This window comes from Mustela nivalis (assembly GCF_964662115.1).
Source record: "Mustela nivalis genome assembly, chromosome: 1".
Taxonomy (NCBI): domain Eukaryota; kingdom Metazoa; phylum Chordata; class Mammalia; order Carnivora; family Mustelidae; genus Mustela; species Mustela nivalis.
In genome coordinates, this window is record NC_139020.1 from 213,375,971 (window position 1) to 213,394,636 (window position 18,666).

The 18,666-nt window shown below is 61.4% G+C and overlaps 1 protein-coding gene across 2 annotated transcripts; it reads right to left on the reverse strand.

Annotated features, from left to right (window-relative positions):
* Positions 1–4,802: 4,802 nt before the first annotated feature.
* Positions 4,803–17,844, reverse strand: YJU2 (YJU2 splicing factor homolog). 2 transcript variants are annotated; one of them, XM_082735531.1, is made up of 8 exons: positions 17,728–17,844; positions 15,970–16,070; positions 14,673–14,817; positions 11,989–12,123; positions 9,789–9,970; positions 9,045–9,168; positions 6,359–6,506; positions 4,803–6,189 (listed from the first exon to the last, which is right to left on the reverse strand). In XM_082735531.1, exons 1-8 carry the CDS (start codon positions 17,749–17,751, stop codon positions 6,077–6,079), a joined length of 972 nt encoding a protein of 323 aa, XP_082591657.1. In that variant the 5' UTR covers positions 17,752–17,844; the 3' UTR covers positions 4,803–6,076. The 2 variants fall into 2 exon arrangements, with proteins under 2 accessions (XP_082591657.1, XP_082591658.1); XM_082735532.1 differs by lacking the exon at positions 17,728–17,844 and adding an exon at positions 16,344–17,419.
* Between the last annotated feature and the right edge of the window lie 822 nt (positions 17,845–18,666).

Here is an 18,666-nt window from a genome sequence, read left to right on the forward strand (position 1 = left end):
CAGCGGACTGTTCCAGAGGTCACTGGCTAAAATTGATATTGATGGAGCTGAAGGAAGCAGGGGGGAGTGGAAGCGGGGGGCGGGGGGGGGGGGAGTCTGGCGTCCCCTCCCCAAGGGGACTCTTCTCTGCAAACCGCCCCCAACCCAGGGGACTGATTGCAGCATGGGGGAGGGGGGCTGGGGCAGCTGGCCCTGGGAAGGGAGATGATATCTGTGCCTGGCGCCGGTCCTCAGCATCTGTCCCTTTGTGGCTTCTGGGGGTGGAGGCAGGGAGGGGGACAGAAGTGAGAAGGGTCTGGGCTGGCCTGGCTGCCTGTTGGCAGCTGCAGCTGTCTGGGGGGCGAGGACAGTAAGAGATCTGGGGTAAGGGAAGCAAAAGGGTGTGCTGCCCAATTCCAGAGCAAACACGGGTTTTCTTTCATTCTAAGGGGGTTTGCTCAGCTCCCCCTAATACTGACGTAAGAGGGGGTAATCATCGGGAAGAACGGGACTGCAGATTCCCTTCTCCCAGTGCTCCGTCTCACCACCTCAGCCACCAAGGTGAGCTGCTGCCTGAGGCTTGGAGGGGAGAAGTCAGAGCTGACACTGTTGGGAAAAGGCCCCTGGGGAGGAACAGTGAGTCAGGGGCCATGTCTACGCTGTCTGTGCCTGGCTTTCCTGGTTTCTAGCAGGGGATCTAACGGGAAATCCCCAGAGAGCTGAAGGAAGGATCAGCAGAAGGGAGTTACTTTTTCCCATGGGGAAACTGAGGCACCAAGGGGGCAGGACCTGCTAGAGCCCCCCCATAGCTCAGGTCTGCCTGCACTATATGGCCCGCGGCCCGCGGGGGAGGTGGGGGGCTGGCTGGGGTGGCTCTTGAGACCCTCTAGAGTGCCTTTGTGGGATCAGCCTTTCTCCGCCTCTGCCCCAGGGTCAGCCCCGCTTTCCAGGCGACAACGCTGAGGTCCAGAGCTGAGCAGGGGCTTCCATATGTCCCCTTCCCGGCGTTGGCTGTGTCGCCCACATGAACCTGTTGAACTCAGTCCCCCTCCTGCAGCCCCTCCACCTGGCCCCCCCAGCCCAGCCCTCTCCGATCAGCGACCAGACAGCGTCCCTGGGGACTGCCGGGGAGCACGGCGGGTAATTGTCCTGTTTTCTGTCAGCCGCAAGGCAATTCCCGGCTCGGGGATGAGCTGTTGACAGATCTCATCAAATCCGAGCCCTCTCCCTGTTGGATAAATAGGAGACGTCTGAGGTATAAATATTTGAAAGGGGCCTTCTAATTACAGCGTGTGTCAGGAATAGCAATTAGAGGCCCCCGAGGCAGAATCAAACGGCGTTTGACTTTCCTGCGCTTTTGAGCTGACTGCTCCTGGGGTGCCCCCCCCCCGCCACAAAGGGGTTCCCGGAGGAGCAGCAAGGATGAGGAGGGGCTGGGGGCCTGGTGACCTTGCGGGGTGCCCTTGAAGAGCCACGGGAACTCTTGGGAACTCCTGGGTTTTGGCGTGTTGATGGGCAGCAGAGGGGGCCGCTGCGTGGACAAAGGCGAGCAGGTGGGGTGGTCTAGGGGTCCTGGGCTGAGTCTTTCTCCCTCCCCCTGCCCCCCACCTCGGGGTCTGAGAGGCCCTGTATCAGGGGCATCTCCTGGGTGCGGCCTTTTCTGGAAGCCCAGCGCCCTGACCTTGGGTGGTGACGCAGCTCTCTGAGCTGGAGGACAGCTAACCTCTGCTGAGCGCTTTTGGACACTGTTTGGAGCACCTTTATTTTTTTTTTTTTATTGCAATTCACATGCTCTATAATTTACCCGCTTAAAGTGTGCATTTCAGGTTGAGAACGTTCAAAAGATCATACAGTCATCGCCACTCATTTCAGAACATTCTCCTCACCCCAACGAGAAGCCCCATCCCTATGGGCACTCTCCATTCTCCCCGACTTCTCCCGCCCTGACACCGCTAGTCCACTTTCTGTCCCTCTGGACGGGCCTGTCCTGGACCTCTCGTGTAAGTGGAATCCCACACTATGTGGTTTTTTGTGGCTGGTTCGTGAGAGGACTCACCGTTTCCAAGGTTCATCCTTGTGTGTGTGAGAGAGCTTCATTCCTTTTATGGCCCAATAATATCCTATGACGTGGCACACAGTAGGCACTCAATATATGCTTTGGGTGGGTGGGACCCTGAGAGGGAGCCAGTTGGGATCCCTGGGTGGGGGCTGTGCCTGCCTTCTCTGTCCCCTCACTCTTGTCTCATGGAGCAGTCAGTCTGGAGCGGGAATGGGAGTCAAGACACCAGGATAAGATGAGGCGGCTCACAGTGGGGCCGAAATACTCCTGATCTGATGGAGCAAATGTAGCCCTGCCCTAGGAGCTCCTACTCTGATAGGAGAGACAATCTCTGTCCTAAGAAGTTCCTAGACACAGCCTTACCTTTTAAAACCTACAGTCTGATGAGAGAGGCATGGTCTTGACTTTGGAAGCCTCAGTCTGTTGGAGGAGACAGGTGCATGCCCTAATCGGCTCCCAGTCTGATAGGGGAGGCATGATTCTACCCTCTGAAGCATTCAGTCTGATGGAGAAGGCATGGCTCTGATTTTAGGGGTTTCCTGTCTCTTGCGAGATACAGCCCTGCTTTTAGGGGCCCCTAGTCTAATGGAGGAGACAAGAGGCTATCCTTAGGAGTCTCAGTTGGATAGGGCGGGCATGGTCGAGCCTTCAGACACCTAGTCTGATGGAGGAGACGTAGCCCTGGCGTCATGAGCGCCGGGTCTGAAGGGAGGCCCAGCCCCTGGAGGCTCTGTCTGCAGGAGTTGCAGGGGAGTGTGGTCATTAAAGGTGTAGCCTCGGAGCCTTGCGGTGGCAAGCCCGGGGCCCGTCCCCTGTTCACTCTGAGTCCCTGGCCCAGGAGCTTCCCGCCTCTGTAAAACCAGGCAATAACAGGGCATGTGTCTGAGGGAGAGGCAGGTTTTGGTGCAGAGGGAGCTTGGGGCAGAACCTGGCACGCAGCTGAGCTTGAGAAACGGGGCGGCGGCCCCTGTGTCTTTGTGCAGCCCAGGCTCAGGCCGAGTGCGCTCTAGCAGGGCAGCCCACCCCCACAAGTCCCAGTGCTGCGCCGAGGCCCCAGGGGGCACTGATGGAGGAGGCTCTGCATGAGGCTGACAGCTCCCCGGGATGAAAGACATGGAGTGCGGTGCGGGGAAAGGGGGCTGTCAGCAGCTATGGGGGAAGGGCAGGCTCTGGAGAGCGGGAGGGGGTGCAGGGGGCTGAGGGGAGAGCAGGTGAGTGGAGGCCCTGGAGGGTACACACACACACACACACACACACACACACAAAAGACCCTTATGCATCACTAACCCTCTGCTTGCTCGCTTGACCCCAAGAACCCCCACTGGGAACTGGGGGCCAAGAGCAGAAGGGCTCCCAGTTCATAGGGTGGGAGAAGGAAGCATAAAAGCCTGCTGGGAGATAATTTGAAGACAGGTCCAGTGAGTTCCACTTCGCTCCCACGGAGTGCCCAGATGGCCTCAAGGGCTGGGGTCACACTCGTCTACACAGCTACCCTCATAAAGCTCACAGGTGAAGGGGGACGAGGGAGCGGGGTGTGGTCTGGGAAGTAGACCCTCCCCTGGCCTCCAATGACCCCCACCCCCCAGTGGCCAGAGCCACGTGTGATCCCCTCTCCTTGAACGTGGCCGGAGCTGCGGCTTGCTTCCAACCAGGGGGACATGGCAAAGGTGAGGGGATGCCACTTCCCACAGACCCTTGTGCTGGCTTTATGGGGTCCGGCCATCAGGGGGCCGTGTAGGTGAGCAGCTGAGGGCCGCCTTTGGCGAAGAGCCCGTGAGGAATGGCCAACAGCCACTCAAGTGAGCGTGGGAGCAGATCCAGCCCCGGACGGGCCTTCCGATGAGACCACAGCCCTGCCCCAGGTGAGGGGCAGCCGCATAAGACCCTGAGGCCAAGAACCCAGCAGATCCGTCCCCCCAGGCTCCTATGTTTGCCGCTGCGCCCTTCTCAGGGACCTCCTCACACAGTAGTAGCTGATGGGGGGCAGCGTGGGGGACAAGACCCACCCCCACCCCTGCTGTCTCCAGTGCGTGCTCGCCTCTCTTCAGAGCTTACTGTTCTGTTCAGATACGTCCACGATCTCCCCCCATCTTCCAAACGTAACATCACCATTAGGAGGTGGGACTATTGCTCTTTTCTTTAGGGCATTATCGTCGTAGGTGTGCCTTCAGCGTTGTAGCCCCAGTCCCTAAAACACATCTGTGCACAAAGTAGGTGCTCAAAAAAATTAATAAATGAAATAAAAAATAAAAATGTATAAGTATATATTATATATAGTAATATTAAATTATAAAACTCATGATAGATATTAAATTATATGCACATTTAATATGTACTTTATAGATAAATGATATACATATATATATATTTTTATTTTTATTTGGAGCGGGCAACTTGCTGTAGGAAACTCAGAGGAGGCGTCTGCCCGAGCTCGGCAGGGGTCCGGCAAGTGGCAAGGCTTCGCCCACATTAGCTGTTATTGCTAAGGGGATCCCGCGGACTGCATCCCGCAGCTGGCGCCCGTTCTCAAGTGACCCTGGGCACAGAGCCGCGGGCATGGGGTGAGCCTGGAAATTGGCGTGAGGGCGGTGTCAGCACCTTCCCCTGGAGGCCGTGGGGAGCAGAGCAGGAAGAGCAGAGCAGGGCGACCCAGACGGGGGCCGGCAACCCTTCTCTATCTGGGACCTGATGGTAAACCTGACCTGTTGGCTCTGCTGCCGTGGAGCAAAGCAGCCATACCTCCTACGCACACAAACGGGCAGGCTGCTGTGCCAATAAAACTTTATTCACAAAAACAGGCTGTGGGCCAGCTTTGGCCCACCAATCATAGTTCGCTGATCCGGGTTTCAGAACAGGATCCACGATCTTCAGCAAAGAACAGGGACAGCTGGCACGCACACACGGCCACAAAGGACGGGAGCTCAGGAGATGGGCTGGGGGACGCAGCAGAGTGAGCGGGCCCCATGCGTCCTCATCTCTCCCACAAGCGCTTCCTGGCCTGGAAGCTCTCCTCCAGCCGCTGCTCTGAACAGCCCCATCCGGGGCAGCGCGCGCGGGACGATGCTGACTTTGACTTTGGGGAAGCGGGCCGGGCAGGCTGTGAAGTGCCCACAGCTGGCTCTCCTGCACAGGGCACTGATCTGTGTGCGGACTCCCGTGGTGTAAGTACTCCCACCACGGCCAAGGTGACCACGGAGGGGATGCTGCTGGGGGGAACTGGGGGGAGGGACGCACCAACCAGCAAGCCCAAGCCGGGGCCACCATCTGCATTCCAGAACTTGGGCCCCCTGGGGTCCTGTTTTCAGGGTGAGGTGGGGCCCCGGGGCCTGGCTGGATCCCAGTTGCCGCCTCCCAGCCATACCCGCCCAGAAGTCACTGCAGGAACGCAGATCCCGAGTGGGGGCTGCTGGGCTCCCACACTCTGCCAGTGGGAAGCACAAAGCCGCATTCCCAGATGACAAACTAATGTGAGTATGTGTGAGGGGAGCAGAGGCCGGCGACGCTGGGGGTGAGGGGGCGGGAGAGCAGAGCTGGGGGTCAGGGGCTGAAGGAGTCTGGCGGGAGCACAGGACCTTCAACCAGAACGTTCTGGAGCGGGCGAGAACTATCCCAGAGCGGGAGTCGGGCAACCGAAACCACGTGAGCTCCGGCGTCAATTTCCCGCCCGGTGACCAGCGGCGGGCCCGGCGATCTAGTGCTACGTACAACCCCCCCCCCAGACGTCCACCAGTCAACGGACCTTTACCGTCTGTCAGCTTCCGAGAGCCAAGAGGCCGGATTAGCCCCGTGTGGCCCACAGAGGCCTGCCGGGAGCCCTCCCAGGGATGGCACGGCCCCAAACGGAGGGCGGCAGTGTCAGTTGGGGACCCCGAGGTCCCCGAGGGCCGGCAGGTGAGGGGAGAGGACAGAAACCGAGTCCCCTGGCCGCAGCCCGTGCTGGCCCTGCCTGCCGCAGAGGACTTCCGGGTTCGCCCAGTCACGCGTGGCTCTGGCTGGTGCTCTGGATGCGGGACCTTGACCTGGGGAAGGGCCTGGGTCTCAGTTGCTGCCGCTGCTGTCCTCGCTGTCCGAATAGGCCCCCAGCTGGCTCAGGGAGGAGGAGCCCGGCAACCGGGGCGCAGGGTCAGCTGCTTTGCTGCTCCGCACGGGCCCTGGGGGCGAGAGGAGAGCTGGCCCACCCGGCCTCAACCCCACGCCCCGGCTGGGGGCGCACCGCCCACCCCCCCAAGACCCGAGAAGGGCCTGCTATCACCTGATGGCCCCCCGGGGCACTGTGCTCCAGTCACAGGAGGCGGTGGGGGGTTGGGGGTGCGCACCTACCCTGGGAGGTGGGCGATGCCAGGCCCTGCCGGGTGCTGCAACCCAGGTCTGTTTTCTTCACCACGACTAGGCCCGACAGCTGGGGCCTGCTGCCAAGGGTGCCGACACTCCGTTCCCAGCTTTCTGCCTTCCTCTTGGCTTTTGGGGCCTGGGGGTGAGGGGGGACATGAGTGGGTGAACTGGCCCCAATCCCACCTTCTCCGGCACTTACACTTCCTGAATTGCACCACGCCTTTTCCCCTCTGGGTCTTTATCCACGTCATTCCCTCCACCTGCAATGCCCCCTTTCCTCTAAGGCATCTGTTGAACTCCTACTCATCCTTCAATACCCCACCCAGGCATCAGCTCCTCTGAGAAACCTTTCTCTACAGTTTAAGATCATGTGGTCGAGCGAGTGCTGCATGTCCACGCCCTCAGTGGCCTCCACTGCCTCAGGACGTAACCTCCTCAACTGTGCTGGGGGTTCCTGTCGTGTTCACGACTGGGTCCACGGTGCCACAGACAACTCTTGGCACGAAGGTGCTCTACCAACGTGTTCGACGGAGCGAGGGAAAACGGAGGCTCCCACTTTGGGGACTAGCGAGGGGAAGGCAGGGACGGGCTCAGGCCCATCTCCATCGGACTCTTCAACTGTGCGGGCAGGGACCCCTTTTGTCTGTTTTATGCTGAAACAGAGGAACCGGAATCCACGGGCCTCAGCAGGTCCTGTCCGAGCTGGGAGCTGGAGCTGTCCGCGGCACAAGGGATGGGGCGCTGCCTTCGGGGCCGCCGTCTGAGGGAGGAGGTGGGATGGGCCAGCGAACAGATCGACAGGACGTCTGTCCTCACAGGTGGTGTGACACGAGGAAAGACTTCAGTGTGGTGTGACAGCTGAGCGACAGCGGCCAGTCCATAAGGCGGTCGGGCCAGGTCTCCTCGGAGAGGGGCTGTGCGCAGCCATCAGAATAAGCAGTTAACAAGCAGACGTGAGGGACCGTGCTCCGAGCGGCGGAGCATGAGGCCAAGGCCTGGAGCAGGGACACCGGAGAGCTGGTTCGGCAGGAGCAGGGAGCACAGGAGGGGGACCCCGGAGGCGCGTGGCCGCACGTGGCCACCTGTGCACCGGCCGGGGCCCCTCGAGCGAGCATGGACAGGGACAGATGTGGTCCCGTGGGTTACAGAGAGACCAGCCGTTCCAGCTGCCGCTTTCTGAACGGACCCACGCGGCCCCCACGGCGGGCAGCGCCAGCCCTCGTGAGCCTCCTCCCCAAGCCTGCGTCCGCCCGCGACACGCACTGCCACTAAGCAAAACCGTGGACACGGGCGCCTCGGCGCGGAAGGGGACAGACGTCATGGCAAGGCTTTGGGAAGTCTCAGTGGAACCGTGCGGCGCAAACCAAACAAGAAGCGCGTCCTCAAACCAGGTGCAAGGAAGACGCCTGGAACAGATGCGTGGGGGGAGCAGGGAACGGGGGGTCCGGGAGCAGCAAAGGAAGCCAGACTGCTCTCACGATGGCTCCTGTCTCTTCCACGTGAAAGAAGAGGAAATTTTAGACAGTTCTGGGGGCGGTTTATTTAAGAAAGACAGCGTGAGACCTTGTCAGCAGGGGACAGCACCTCAAGGAAAGTGTCCTGGTTGTCTGAGAGTAAGGGACGGGCATGCACCACCCCAAGGGCCATTCTCTCCCAGGACAGTCACCAGCCTCCTTGGAAACATGGCTGTGCCCCTCCCCCACAGAGACTACATTTCCCATCCTCCTTTGCAGCACCATGTGCTCAGGTGGCTGGGCTCTGACCAATGGCATGCGTGCCACTGCCAATGGATTGTGTGGGACGTGAGCCCTGGCCGTCCTCCTCCCTGGCCCGGCCCTTGCCCCTGGCTAGGACGTGAAGGTGCAGCAGTGAGGGCAGCCCCCCGCCGCCACCCCCAGGCCACTAGAATAGGACGCTGCCTGGGCCCGATGCCGTTCTGAGTGGCTGAGCACAACTTTTAAGTCACCTCCAAGCAGTTAGAACAGCGTGACTGGGTCCGACCCAGCGGCTGAACCTGCATCTGGCTGGCAGGGACCACCAACACGTGAGAGTGAAAATAAAACATGGCTGGGGTGACCGCTACTTGTCCTTTCTCGCTTTAGTGCCCCAACTTCGATTAACACGCCAGCATGGCCTTGACGGCCCTGGATGAGACGCTGTGCTGGAAAGTGCTAGCAGTCCGCCTGCCGGATGCTCCTCCCTGCTCCCTGCTGCCAGCCCAGGGCCATCGAGAGGTCCCAGCCCCCAGGCCCCCTGCAGCTCACTAGTCCTGCTGCCCGAGTATCTGGCGGGTACCCCTCCCAGCCCCACCCTGGCCAGAAGCCGCGCCCCCCGAGCTGGGACCCACGCTCCAGGAGAGAGCAGACAGACAAGCTGCAAAGAGCCCGCCCGGGTCCCTGAGTGCTGGGAGCAGCGTGGCCTGCAAGTCCTGGCGGTCACCCCAGGGCTGTTATGGGAATGGGGAAACACACATCTGCGTCCCTAAGTCTCCGAGTCTGGGGTCTTCCCATCTCAGTGGCTGAGCAGGGGCTGGCTGACTGCGGGCTCTGGAGACAGGCTCTCCTGGCATGCGGCTGGGCCTGCTGACGCACAGTCGGTCTCTGGCCGTTGGTGCCAGGCCCAGCTCCCCCTCTGTGCTGCCCCCCAAAGCCCTTGGGGGATGCCGCACACTCACCTCCTCCAGGATGGCGGTGGGCCTGGGCCGGACGGCCAGCCGCGGTGGGGCAGGAGCCGCCGCCTCCTCCTCCGAGTCAGAGTCCTCCAGCAGCCGGCGTCTGCGCGCCTCCTCCACCAAGGCCCTGTGGGATCGCCGTCCCCCAACAGGAGTGAGCGGGGCAGCGAGGGGCCCCCAGACACCCGGCAATCCTCTCTGGCCACCCAGGGCGGCGTGGTTAAGTGCCGGCCACTGGCCCCGGCCTGCCTCGGCTGGAACTCTGGCTGGGAGCTCCCCACACCACAGTCCCCTCGATGGACGCTGCGACCAGGACCACCCAGCGCCTGGTGCTCCACGAGGACTCCGCTCTCCCTGTGCGCCACTCGCCGCCCGCCCCCCCTGGGAACGCAGAAGCCAAACCGGGGCCCCGTTCAGATTCCGGAAGAGGGAGGAGGCGATGAGACGGAGACACGGAAGCAGAGGGAAGGTTCCAGGGCGGTCAGTGCCCTGTGGAAAGTGTGGACACAGCAGGCCCGGGCCTGAGGGACCCCACCCTGCCGAGTCATCAAACCTGGGGGGTGATGCTGGTGACCCCGACACAGACCCCACGGGAGAGAAAGGGAGGTGTGGGGGGAGCACGGGAAAGGCCTGCTGCAGAAGGGCCGCCTGGAGGAGCCACGGAGGTCCCGGAAGGCGCCGCAGGCAGAGGCCTGAGCAAAGGCTGTGAGCGCCGGGGACGCCGCCCGCGCCGCTGGGAGCACTCACGCCGTCTCCCGCTCGTCCTCCTCCTGCTCCTGCTTCTGCCGCTCGTGCTCCGACAGCCGGTGCTGCCGCAGCATGGCCTCGAAGTCCACGTGGGCCTGCCGCTGGTTCAGGTCCTTGAGCTCCTGCAGGTTCTCTAGAACCTCCATCTCCAGCTTCGAATCCTTGGTCCGGTTCTCCAGCACCTGGCGGGCAGGACCCAGGCTCAGTGTGCGCGGCTGCTGGGGCCGCGGGGGCAGGGGGCGGCACCTGCCGGGGAGGAGCCCCCACGCCCACCTGCACCCACACTGCCTGCGCAGGGGCCTCCTGCCCCGTCCCCCGGCTGCCCCCATTCCCCAGCTCAGAGCAGAAAGGCGTGGGCCGGGGGCTGGTCTGCTGAGGCCACCCCGCCGGTGTCTGGCCCAGGTCCGCCATGACACAGCAGTAAAAACAGAGGAGGGGCCTGGCTGGCTGCTGGAGGAACGTGCGACCCTTGGTCTCCGGGCCAGGAGTTCGAACCCCACGCTGGGTGCACAGCTTACTTAAAAATAACAGTAACGAAGATTAAAAACGAGTCTGAGCAATCACGACACGCCGGGCCCCAGGCTGACACGTGGCCGCGCGTGAGCCAGTTCCATCCCTGCGACAATGCCAGCCCGAGTCTCTGAGGCTTGGGCGGGAAGCCTGCACTGGCCGCTTCGGGGCTGTTGGGACTGCGGCCAGAGGGAAGTGGCAGTCCTGAGGGTTTGAATATGTGTCCCCCAATACTCTTGATATTTCTCCCCTGAGAAAGCAGAGCCCCACTCCCCCTCCCATGAGTGCGGGCTGGACTCGGGGCCCCGCTCCGAGCGAGGGGGGTGTGATGGGACAACAGCGTGTCCCTCTGATGGTGGGTCCTCCCGGCTCCTCCGGATCGCTGGCTCTGGGGAGGCCGGTGCCGCGTCATGCGGGGGTGCGGACGCCCCGTGGCAAGGACGTGGCCGGCTGAGCCTTCAGAGATGCGGCCTCTGGAGAGACCCTGGGCCCGAACCAGCCAGCTTAGCTCCTTGGGCCTCCTGAGCCCCAGAAACTGGAGGACAGAAATGTCTGTAAAGGTGCAGTTCTGGGGTAACTCAGGCCATAAGCCCCCGTGGTCGTGTGGGTGGACCGGGATGGACACGACCATGCAAGCCGTTGCCGGGACACGGTCCCCTCGGCAGAGCCTGCGTCCCTCCCTGCCGCGCTGCTCGCTGTGGAGAACCCCGCTTCAGGTCCGACATGCGGGCTCAGAAAACAGCCAGGAGCGGCATGGAGGGCCCAGGGACGGATGGGCTTTACGGGGGTGGGGGAGGCCGGAAGAGGACGGTTTGAAGAGGGCCGGTCAGAGTTTCATCAAGCAGGGATTCCTGCGCACGTGCTGGCGCCTGTCCCAAGAGTCTCCCGTGTACAAACTCACTTAAGCCCCACACAACCTCTGAGGCCGGTCATCGAAGCCATTTGATATACCAGGATTCTGAAGCCCAGAGAGGCCAAGGGCCTTGCCCAAGGTCACACAGCCAGGGAACATTCAAGAGAACGTTTCCTTCCTTCCATGCTTCTGGTCTTCACAGCCACCGGTCATGGGTGTCCTCTGTGCCAACGCGGGGAGCCGGCCGCAGGAAGCACCTCGCCTTCTCAAGTCCGACTTCCTGCCCCTTGGATTCGTTCTCCCCGGCTGCATGACAGTCTGTCCCCAGCTCCACCGCTTCAAACCACAGGGCTCTCGCTGTCCCCTGGCCGGTGTGGGTCCCAGGCCCAGTGCAGCGTGGCTGCGTTCTCCGACAAGGCTTCCAGAAGCGAAATCAGGGGCTGGGGGTCTCGCCCGAGGCCTGGCCTGGCTCGGACTGCTGGCGGAGTCTTCTTCCTTCTGGCTGTGGGACTGAGGTCCCCACGTTCTTGCTGGCTATTGACAGGGGGCCACATGGGCCCCCACTCCAGGCCGGCTCCTTCACACCGCTAAGGTCCTCTAGACCCAGACGAAGGGCTCAGGCGAGAGGTCCGGCCCGCTGGACAGCCTCCCTCTCCCGAGGTCGACCGTGACCCAATGTCACCACCTGATCGCAGGTGTGAGATTCCTGCACACGCACTCTGGGGGCTGCTCGGGGGTGTGGCCAGGGGGTGGGCTCCTGGGAACACTTCGGGGCTCTGCTGACCGCCCCTGCCCACCCCATCGCCCTGCCCGGGCCCGAGGCGGCGCCGGCCTCACCTTCATGGGGTTGTTGAGCTCCTCGTCCTCCCGCTCCTTCTGTACCCTCTTCTCCTCCTCCTCCAGGAGCTTCTCCGCCTGGAAGTTCCGCGTGGCTCCGTGCTCCATGGTGTAGTCGGTGTTCTCGGGGTCCGTCTGCAAGGGAGAACGGGCAGACGTCAGTCCTACGGCCCTGGGCACAGGCGCTTCTGCTGGCCAGCAGGGGCACCTCCTGTCCGTGCCTCACTCCTGCTCGTCCCCGTCCGGGTCTTTTTATTAATTTGAAGATTTATTTACTTTAGAGAGAGAGTGAGAGCATGAGCCGGAGGGCCGAGGAGGACGGAGAGGGCGTCTCAAGCAGACGCCCCTACCCCGAGGGCCGAGCCCAACATGGAGCCTGACCCGGTGCTTGACCTCACGACGCTGAGATCGAAGCCTGAACTGAAGCCAAGAGTAGAGACACTCAGACACTGCGCGACGTCCCCCGGCCACCCCGCTGGTCTTGTCTCAATGCCTGGGTTGGACGCCACTTTCTAGTGCCCCTGTCTTCTCCAGACCCCTCTGCACCTGCCCGCTGCCTCCCTCCGACTTCTGCCCAACCGTGAATGCGAGTCTCCGGGCCTTTGCACGTGCCCTGTGTCTTCCTGTCTGCTGTGTGTGCGCACACGTGTTCACAGTTTCTTGTATTCATAAATCACATATCAGTACATACAGAGCGGGCTCCTATATGCACTTCTAGGATGCAGAGCGGAAACACAAGCTCGCATCCCAGACGAGACCCTGGAGCGCCGAGTCGAAGTCAGGGGAAACAGGGAAACCCACACGGTGTGTGGCTCATGGTTAACAGTGATACTCAGGGGCGGTTTCTCGCTGTGACAGAGACAGAGGCACTGCGGGTGCAGAGGATGCGGACAGGAGGGGAAGCGGGCGAGGGTCAGGCGGGATCCCCGGTGCCAGCCCCGCCGCCTTGCTGCGGGTGGGGAAGCAGCCCCGGTATGGAGCGCGTCACTAGGAGAGGAAGTGCGAGGACGACGGGGAGCCCGCGTCCCGGAACCCACACGAGCGCCTCCCGAGCGTTTGTTTCCAGGCTCAGGGCTGGCCGGGCGGCGGGAGCAGCAGGCAGACTTCTGGCACCGGCCCCACAGTTCTGAGTTCTGTGTCTACGATGTGTGGGCGCAGGGACCCGTGAGCCACACATGCAGCCCCGGCTACTTAATCACCCGAAGTTCTTCAGCGGGAGAGCCGATCTGCACCGTCTTGCCAGAGCTCCTCTAGTCTTTAAAAATTAGTATCTATTTGCTGAGGCACCTGGGTGGCTCAGTGGGTTAAAGCCTCTGCCTTGGGCTCAGGTCATGATCCCAGGGTCCTGGGATCAAGCCCCATATCGGGCTCTCTGCTCAGCAGGGAGCCTGCTTCCTCCTCTCTCTCTGCCTGCCTCTCTGCCTACTTGTGATCTCTGTCTGTCAAATAAATAAATAAAATCTTAAAAAAAAATCAAGTTAAAAATTAGTATCTATTTGTAAATATCGTAAAATCGTCAATATCATAGAAACACATACGTTATCATTACCATTCAGGAAAAACAGAGATCATTTTCTGGAAAGGACCCAAGTGTCGATCCAGGGGACAGAGGGCGGCGTACAACGTGGTGTGTTCCCACACGGGAACATGACTGAGCATGAGGCACGAGGAGCCCCACCACATGCCACGGTCAGGGGAACCCGGAACCACACCAGGAGACGTGCACGAGGACAGGGCGCAGGGCACCCTGCATGAGAACCATCGTGACAGGCACGTCCGCAGGCGGAGAGCAGATGGGGGCTCCTGGGGGGGCCCAACGGGGACCGACTGCTAATGGTTAGGGGGCTCATTTGGGGGGTGACGGAAATTTCTTGGAACTGGGCACAGGGTCAGCTTAGTCCTCTGTGAGCACACTAAGTGCCACCGAATCAGACACCGTACATGGTACGTGACTCCCATCTTACTACAGATGCTTAAAAAACGTACTCCAAGGGGGCGCCTGGGGGGCTCAGGTCATGATTCCAGGGTCCTGGGATCGAGCCCCACATGAGGCTCCCTGCTCAGTGGGAGCCTGCTTCTCCCTCTCTCGTGTCTCTGCTTGTGTCCCCTCTCTCGCTGTGTCTCTGTCAGAAAAAAAAAAGGGACCCCAAATAGGGGCGCCCAGGGCGGGGAGTGGGGCCCAGTCGGTTGAGCATCTGACTCTTGACTTCGGCTCAGGTCATGATCTCCGCGTGGGGAGATCGAGCCCTTCGCTGGGATCATGGCCAGCAAGGATCTGCTTAAGATTTTCTCTCCCTCTGCCCCTCCCAACCCCTCGGCTTGTGCACGTGCTCGCTCGCCCTTCAATACCTAAATCTTCTTAAAAAAAGTAATCAAAATATGTCATTCTTTCAATGTCCTTTTTTTTATACCCAAGAGAAAAAGAGTTAGGTAAAAAGAAATTCCGGCAGAACATAAGGCCCCCGGTCACTCCCCCAAATTCTCAACACGGTCGTGACCATGACCGGCCACGTGCCATGGTGCAGTCTGCTCCCTGAATCCCGTGTCGTTGAACACCCGGGCCTTTGTACAGAACGCCCCCGGAAACAAGCCTGTCTCCTGGGGATGGGGTGACACGGGAGCTCGAGAGGACAGGAGCAGGGAGCCCCCCGCGGGGAGGAGCCGCCGGCAGGGCTGGTGTCTACCTTGAAGGTGATCTCTGCCAGGCACCGCGTGCACTTGATGTAGAAGCGGAAGATGGGCAGGCCCAGGTAGGCCTCGTTCTGCACCGTCTCCTTGCGCGCGTTGAACTTCTTGCCCTTGTAGATGTACTCTCCGCACGTCTTACACCTGCGGGTCAGGACAGAGGGACTCAAGCCACCCCAGCACCCTGGTTCCTCCTGGCATTCTGGCAGGTGGCTGCTGGCATACCCCCTGGGACAGGGAGCTCCCTCCCTCCTGAAGCAGCCTGCCTCCGAGTCCCCCAACCTAGCACGCTTTTCCTAGTATGTGCCTGGCCCTTGGCCCCCGAGTCCCCTGCTGGGGAAGCACCCAGACGACCCAGACCTGCTGAGACTTGTCTGTCACACACTCGCAATGGCCTGGCTGGCGCTCGGGGCTATCTTGTTCCCCACAGCGTCCCCCGTTTTGCCAAGGCCCTGGCACACAGCAGGTGCCCAAAAGGATTGCTGAATTTTAAAAATGAGTGAATGAAGGAGAGAAATGGACCAATGATATGCAAACACACACTGAGTTTCACAGAACGAGGGGTCTGATGACCAGGTGTTTGACTTCAACACGCTAAAACGTGAAAAAAAGCATGAGGCTCAGAATCTGTAAGACACAGTAATTGTGAAGCCGTACAAAGGCCAAGATCTGGGGATGGTGAGGGAGGGGGAATTATGAAAGGGGTCAGACGGGGGGTCACAGGGGACTCTTGGGGAGTGAGGGTTTTTCCAAGATTTTACTAAAATAGTTTTTTTAAAACATGTATTTTTAGAACTTGTTATTTTTTAAAATTAATCTCTACACCTAACATGGAGCTTGAACTCACGACCCTGAGATCAAGAGGGTCGACCAGCTGAGCCAGCCAGATGTCCCTGAGAGGGTGGGGTCTAACCAAGACCTGTGGGGTGAAGAGCTGGCCAGGTGCAAGCAGAAGGAATAATGATCCAGGCAGAAGGAACAACCTGTGCAAAGGTCCTGGGGTCTGAAGAAGTGTGCCTGCTGGAGGTAGGGAAAGAGTACACCGGGTCCCATCTCTGCACTCACACTTATAACCCACAATCGAGGTCTTGAGGTGGACACTGGCTGGGGGCTTGGAGTCAGGGGTGTTCTGGGAGGAAAGTAAGGGTCAGCACAGTCCTGCGCTCCCTGGGTCGACGTCTCAGTGCCGGGAATGAGCCACTCCCTGGGGATGTCAGGCACCAGGTGTGTCTGCCACGAATGATGTAGGAGGCCACGTGAGGGGCCACGTGGGGAGTCATACGGGGGGACACTCACCTCATGTTGAAGGGAGCCATCAGCCGCACCACGTACTGCCGATCCTTGGGGAGCTTGAGTTTGGGGATCTTTGATGGGTCAAAGTCGGGCGGGTAGTATTTCTGTGGGAAGTGAAAGTGTCAGGGGAGCTGTCCCGGGCACAGAAGCAGGCCAGGGGCAGAGGGAAGAGCTCTGGGGAGCTTGCCCAGGTCCCCAGGACCACCCTGTGGCTCCTAGGACTCCGCATACACTCATCCTTCTGGCTACCACTTACTACAGTGAAAGGACGCAGGGACACATCAGCAGAGGGAAAAGGTGTGTGGGAGCGGGTCCGGGAGACCAGGCACTTGCTTCCCGATCTGCTCCCCCGGAATCACACAGGATGTGTTAATTACCCCATGGAGGAGACAACCGCACATGGGAGATGGCGTCTTCTAGAAGCTCACAGGGAGCCTGGGGCTCTCGTGGCCTCGCAGCTTCCAACATTCTAGACCCGGAAGGAGGTCGGGCGCTCCGCATGATCCGCGTTGCTCATAGGGAGGGTGTAAGCCCTCCAACCATCCTGAGACTCCGGTTCCGGGTGCCAGCCAAGGTTCCACCTGGCACGCCAGCCGTTCCAAGGACCGCAGCCTCAGGCTGCCGTGCTAGCTGCTCCCACACAGGAGCCTCAGCGGGAGACCCGCAGCAGACAGATGTGGATCAGGGAACTCAGCTCCGCGGATAATCCGAAAATAAAGCAGTCCGTGCGCTGAGCACCCGCACGGGGCACTTCCTAGCTCTTGCCTCAGAGAACCCTTGCAGAGCCTCGTGGAGGCAGAGCGACGGGCCCCCGTCACAGAGAGTTTGAGCCCCGGGGCGGACACGGCTCTGGGGAGGTGCAGCGAGGTCCGGGGGTCAGGAGTCGGGGTTACACGGCTGGGGGCCCGGGTTCGAGTCCTCCACTCCCTGGCTATCCCCCGCCTCCGGGGCCTCAGCGGGCCCGTCCGCCCGCACGCCGGGAGGAGCCGGGGCCGGCGCGGCAGCCCCGGGAACCGACGGGGAGAGCCGGCTGCCGGCTGGGTCGCCAGGGCCCGAGGACTCCTGCCCCCGGGCTGTGAGGACGCCGGCGCCGGACCCCTGACCCGAGTGCGGGAGAGACGAGAGCGCGGCGCCGCGGGAGCCGCACCGGCCCGGCCGCTCCCACCTGGGCCCCTGGCCCGGCCCGCGGGGCTCACACTCTCCCACAGCGGGGCGCTCACTCCGCGACGCGGAGCACACGGGCCCCCGGGGGCCGCGCGCAGGGACTCGGAGCTCGGGGGCCGCATGCCGCCTTCCCAGCCCCACCGGATTCCCCACTGGGTCGGGAGAAGCCGAGGAGGCCGGGAGGGGGCGCCCCTGCCCCTGCCCCTGCCCCTGCCCGCCCAGCCGAAGAGCTGAGCCCAAGCCCCCCAAGAAACGCGACGCCCGGGACCCTGGGGGCGGGGCCTCAGGCGCCTGGAGGAGGAGCGAACGGCAATACGGCCAGGGCGGACCCACCCCCCCCAGGGACGTGACTGGCTAGCTCCCTCCGGCACACCCAATCAGGAGAAGCGCTGGGGCAAACATATTCAGCTCCGCCCCGAAAGGCCGCAAGGGCCCACCCCTCAAGGAAAGTGATTGGGAGGTGTCTGAAAGCCCCGCCCCGCGGAAGACCGTTGGCGAAGAGAAAAAGGTTCCAATAAGAGAGCACAGGAAACCCACCTAGGCCGGAGCTCCGAGGTGTCCCGCCCCGGGGAGAAAGCCCAGTCACAAAGTACTTACGTTTAAAACTTTTCTCTCCGACATCTTTGCCTTCTACTTGTCTCTCAAGCACGAGAAGAACGCTTAAGCTCGGTGTTCTTCGAACTTCTCTGACCGTCCCTTGTATTTCCGCTATCGTCACTTCCTCCGCGCTATTATTGGTAAGAGCATAGCACGCCCCCTCTCATTGGCTCTGGCCCCTGCCTGTCTAGATCTGACTCCGGCTACCTTCCCTTCCGATTTGCACCCTCGCGAGATAGCTACAAAGGTTCCGGGGATCGGCTGATTTGAAGATCGGGGGAGGTCCTGCGCCCCCTAGAGGTGAGCAGCCGCTCACCAAACTGCCATCGTGGTGCTCCGTGGCCGCTGCTCGCGGCGTTCCCTGTTCTTTACTCCTTTCTGGAGCGAAAACGGCGGCTGTCATTGAGTGTTTACTCTGTGTGCTGGGCTGCGTGTTCCTGTGTCCCTAGCGTGCACCTGGGGCCAGGGACAGCTCCCACGGACTACGCATGTCCACAGAGGAGCAGCCTGGACGCCCTCCCGCACGTTTACCTGGAGGCCGGGGCAGAGACTCATGGACCAGCTCCCGCACCCACCTACCCTGCACATGCATTCCAGCTCCCGCACCTACCCGCCCTGCGTGTGCACGCACCAGCTCCCGCCACCTCCCCTGCGTGTTCACGCACCAGCTCCCGCACCCACCTGCCCTGCACGTGCACCCCAGCTCCCACACCCACCCGTCCTGCACTTGCACGCACCAGCTCCCGCACCCACCTGCCCTGCACATGCATTCCAGCTCCCGCACCTACCCGCCCTGCACGTGCACGCACCAGCTCCCGCCACCTCCCCTGCGTGTTCACGCACTAGCTCCCGCAGCCACCTTCCCTGCACATGCACCCCAGCTCCCACACCCACCCGTCCTGCACTTGCACGCACCAGCTCCCACACCCACCCGCCCTG

What these genes read in the sequence shown, in the direction of transcription:
- YJU2 (XM_082735531.1), bottom strand. Translation starts at nt 17,751, where the DNA reads ATGTCGGAGAGAAAAGTTTTAAAC. An exon ending in AGCTCAACAACCCCATGAAG is followed by an intron (nt 9,971 to 11,988) that starts GTGAGGCCGGCG and finishes CCTGCCCGCCAG; the next exon opens with GTGCTGGAGAACCGGACCAA. An exon ending in CCACCGCCATCCTGGAGGAG is followed by an intron (nt 6,507 to 9,044) that starts GTGAGTGTGCGG and finishes CCTCACCCCCAG; the next exon opens with GCCCCAAAAGCCAAGAGGAA.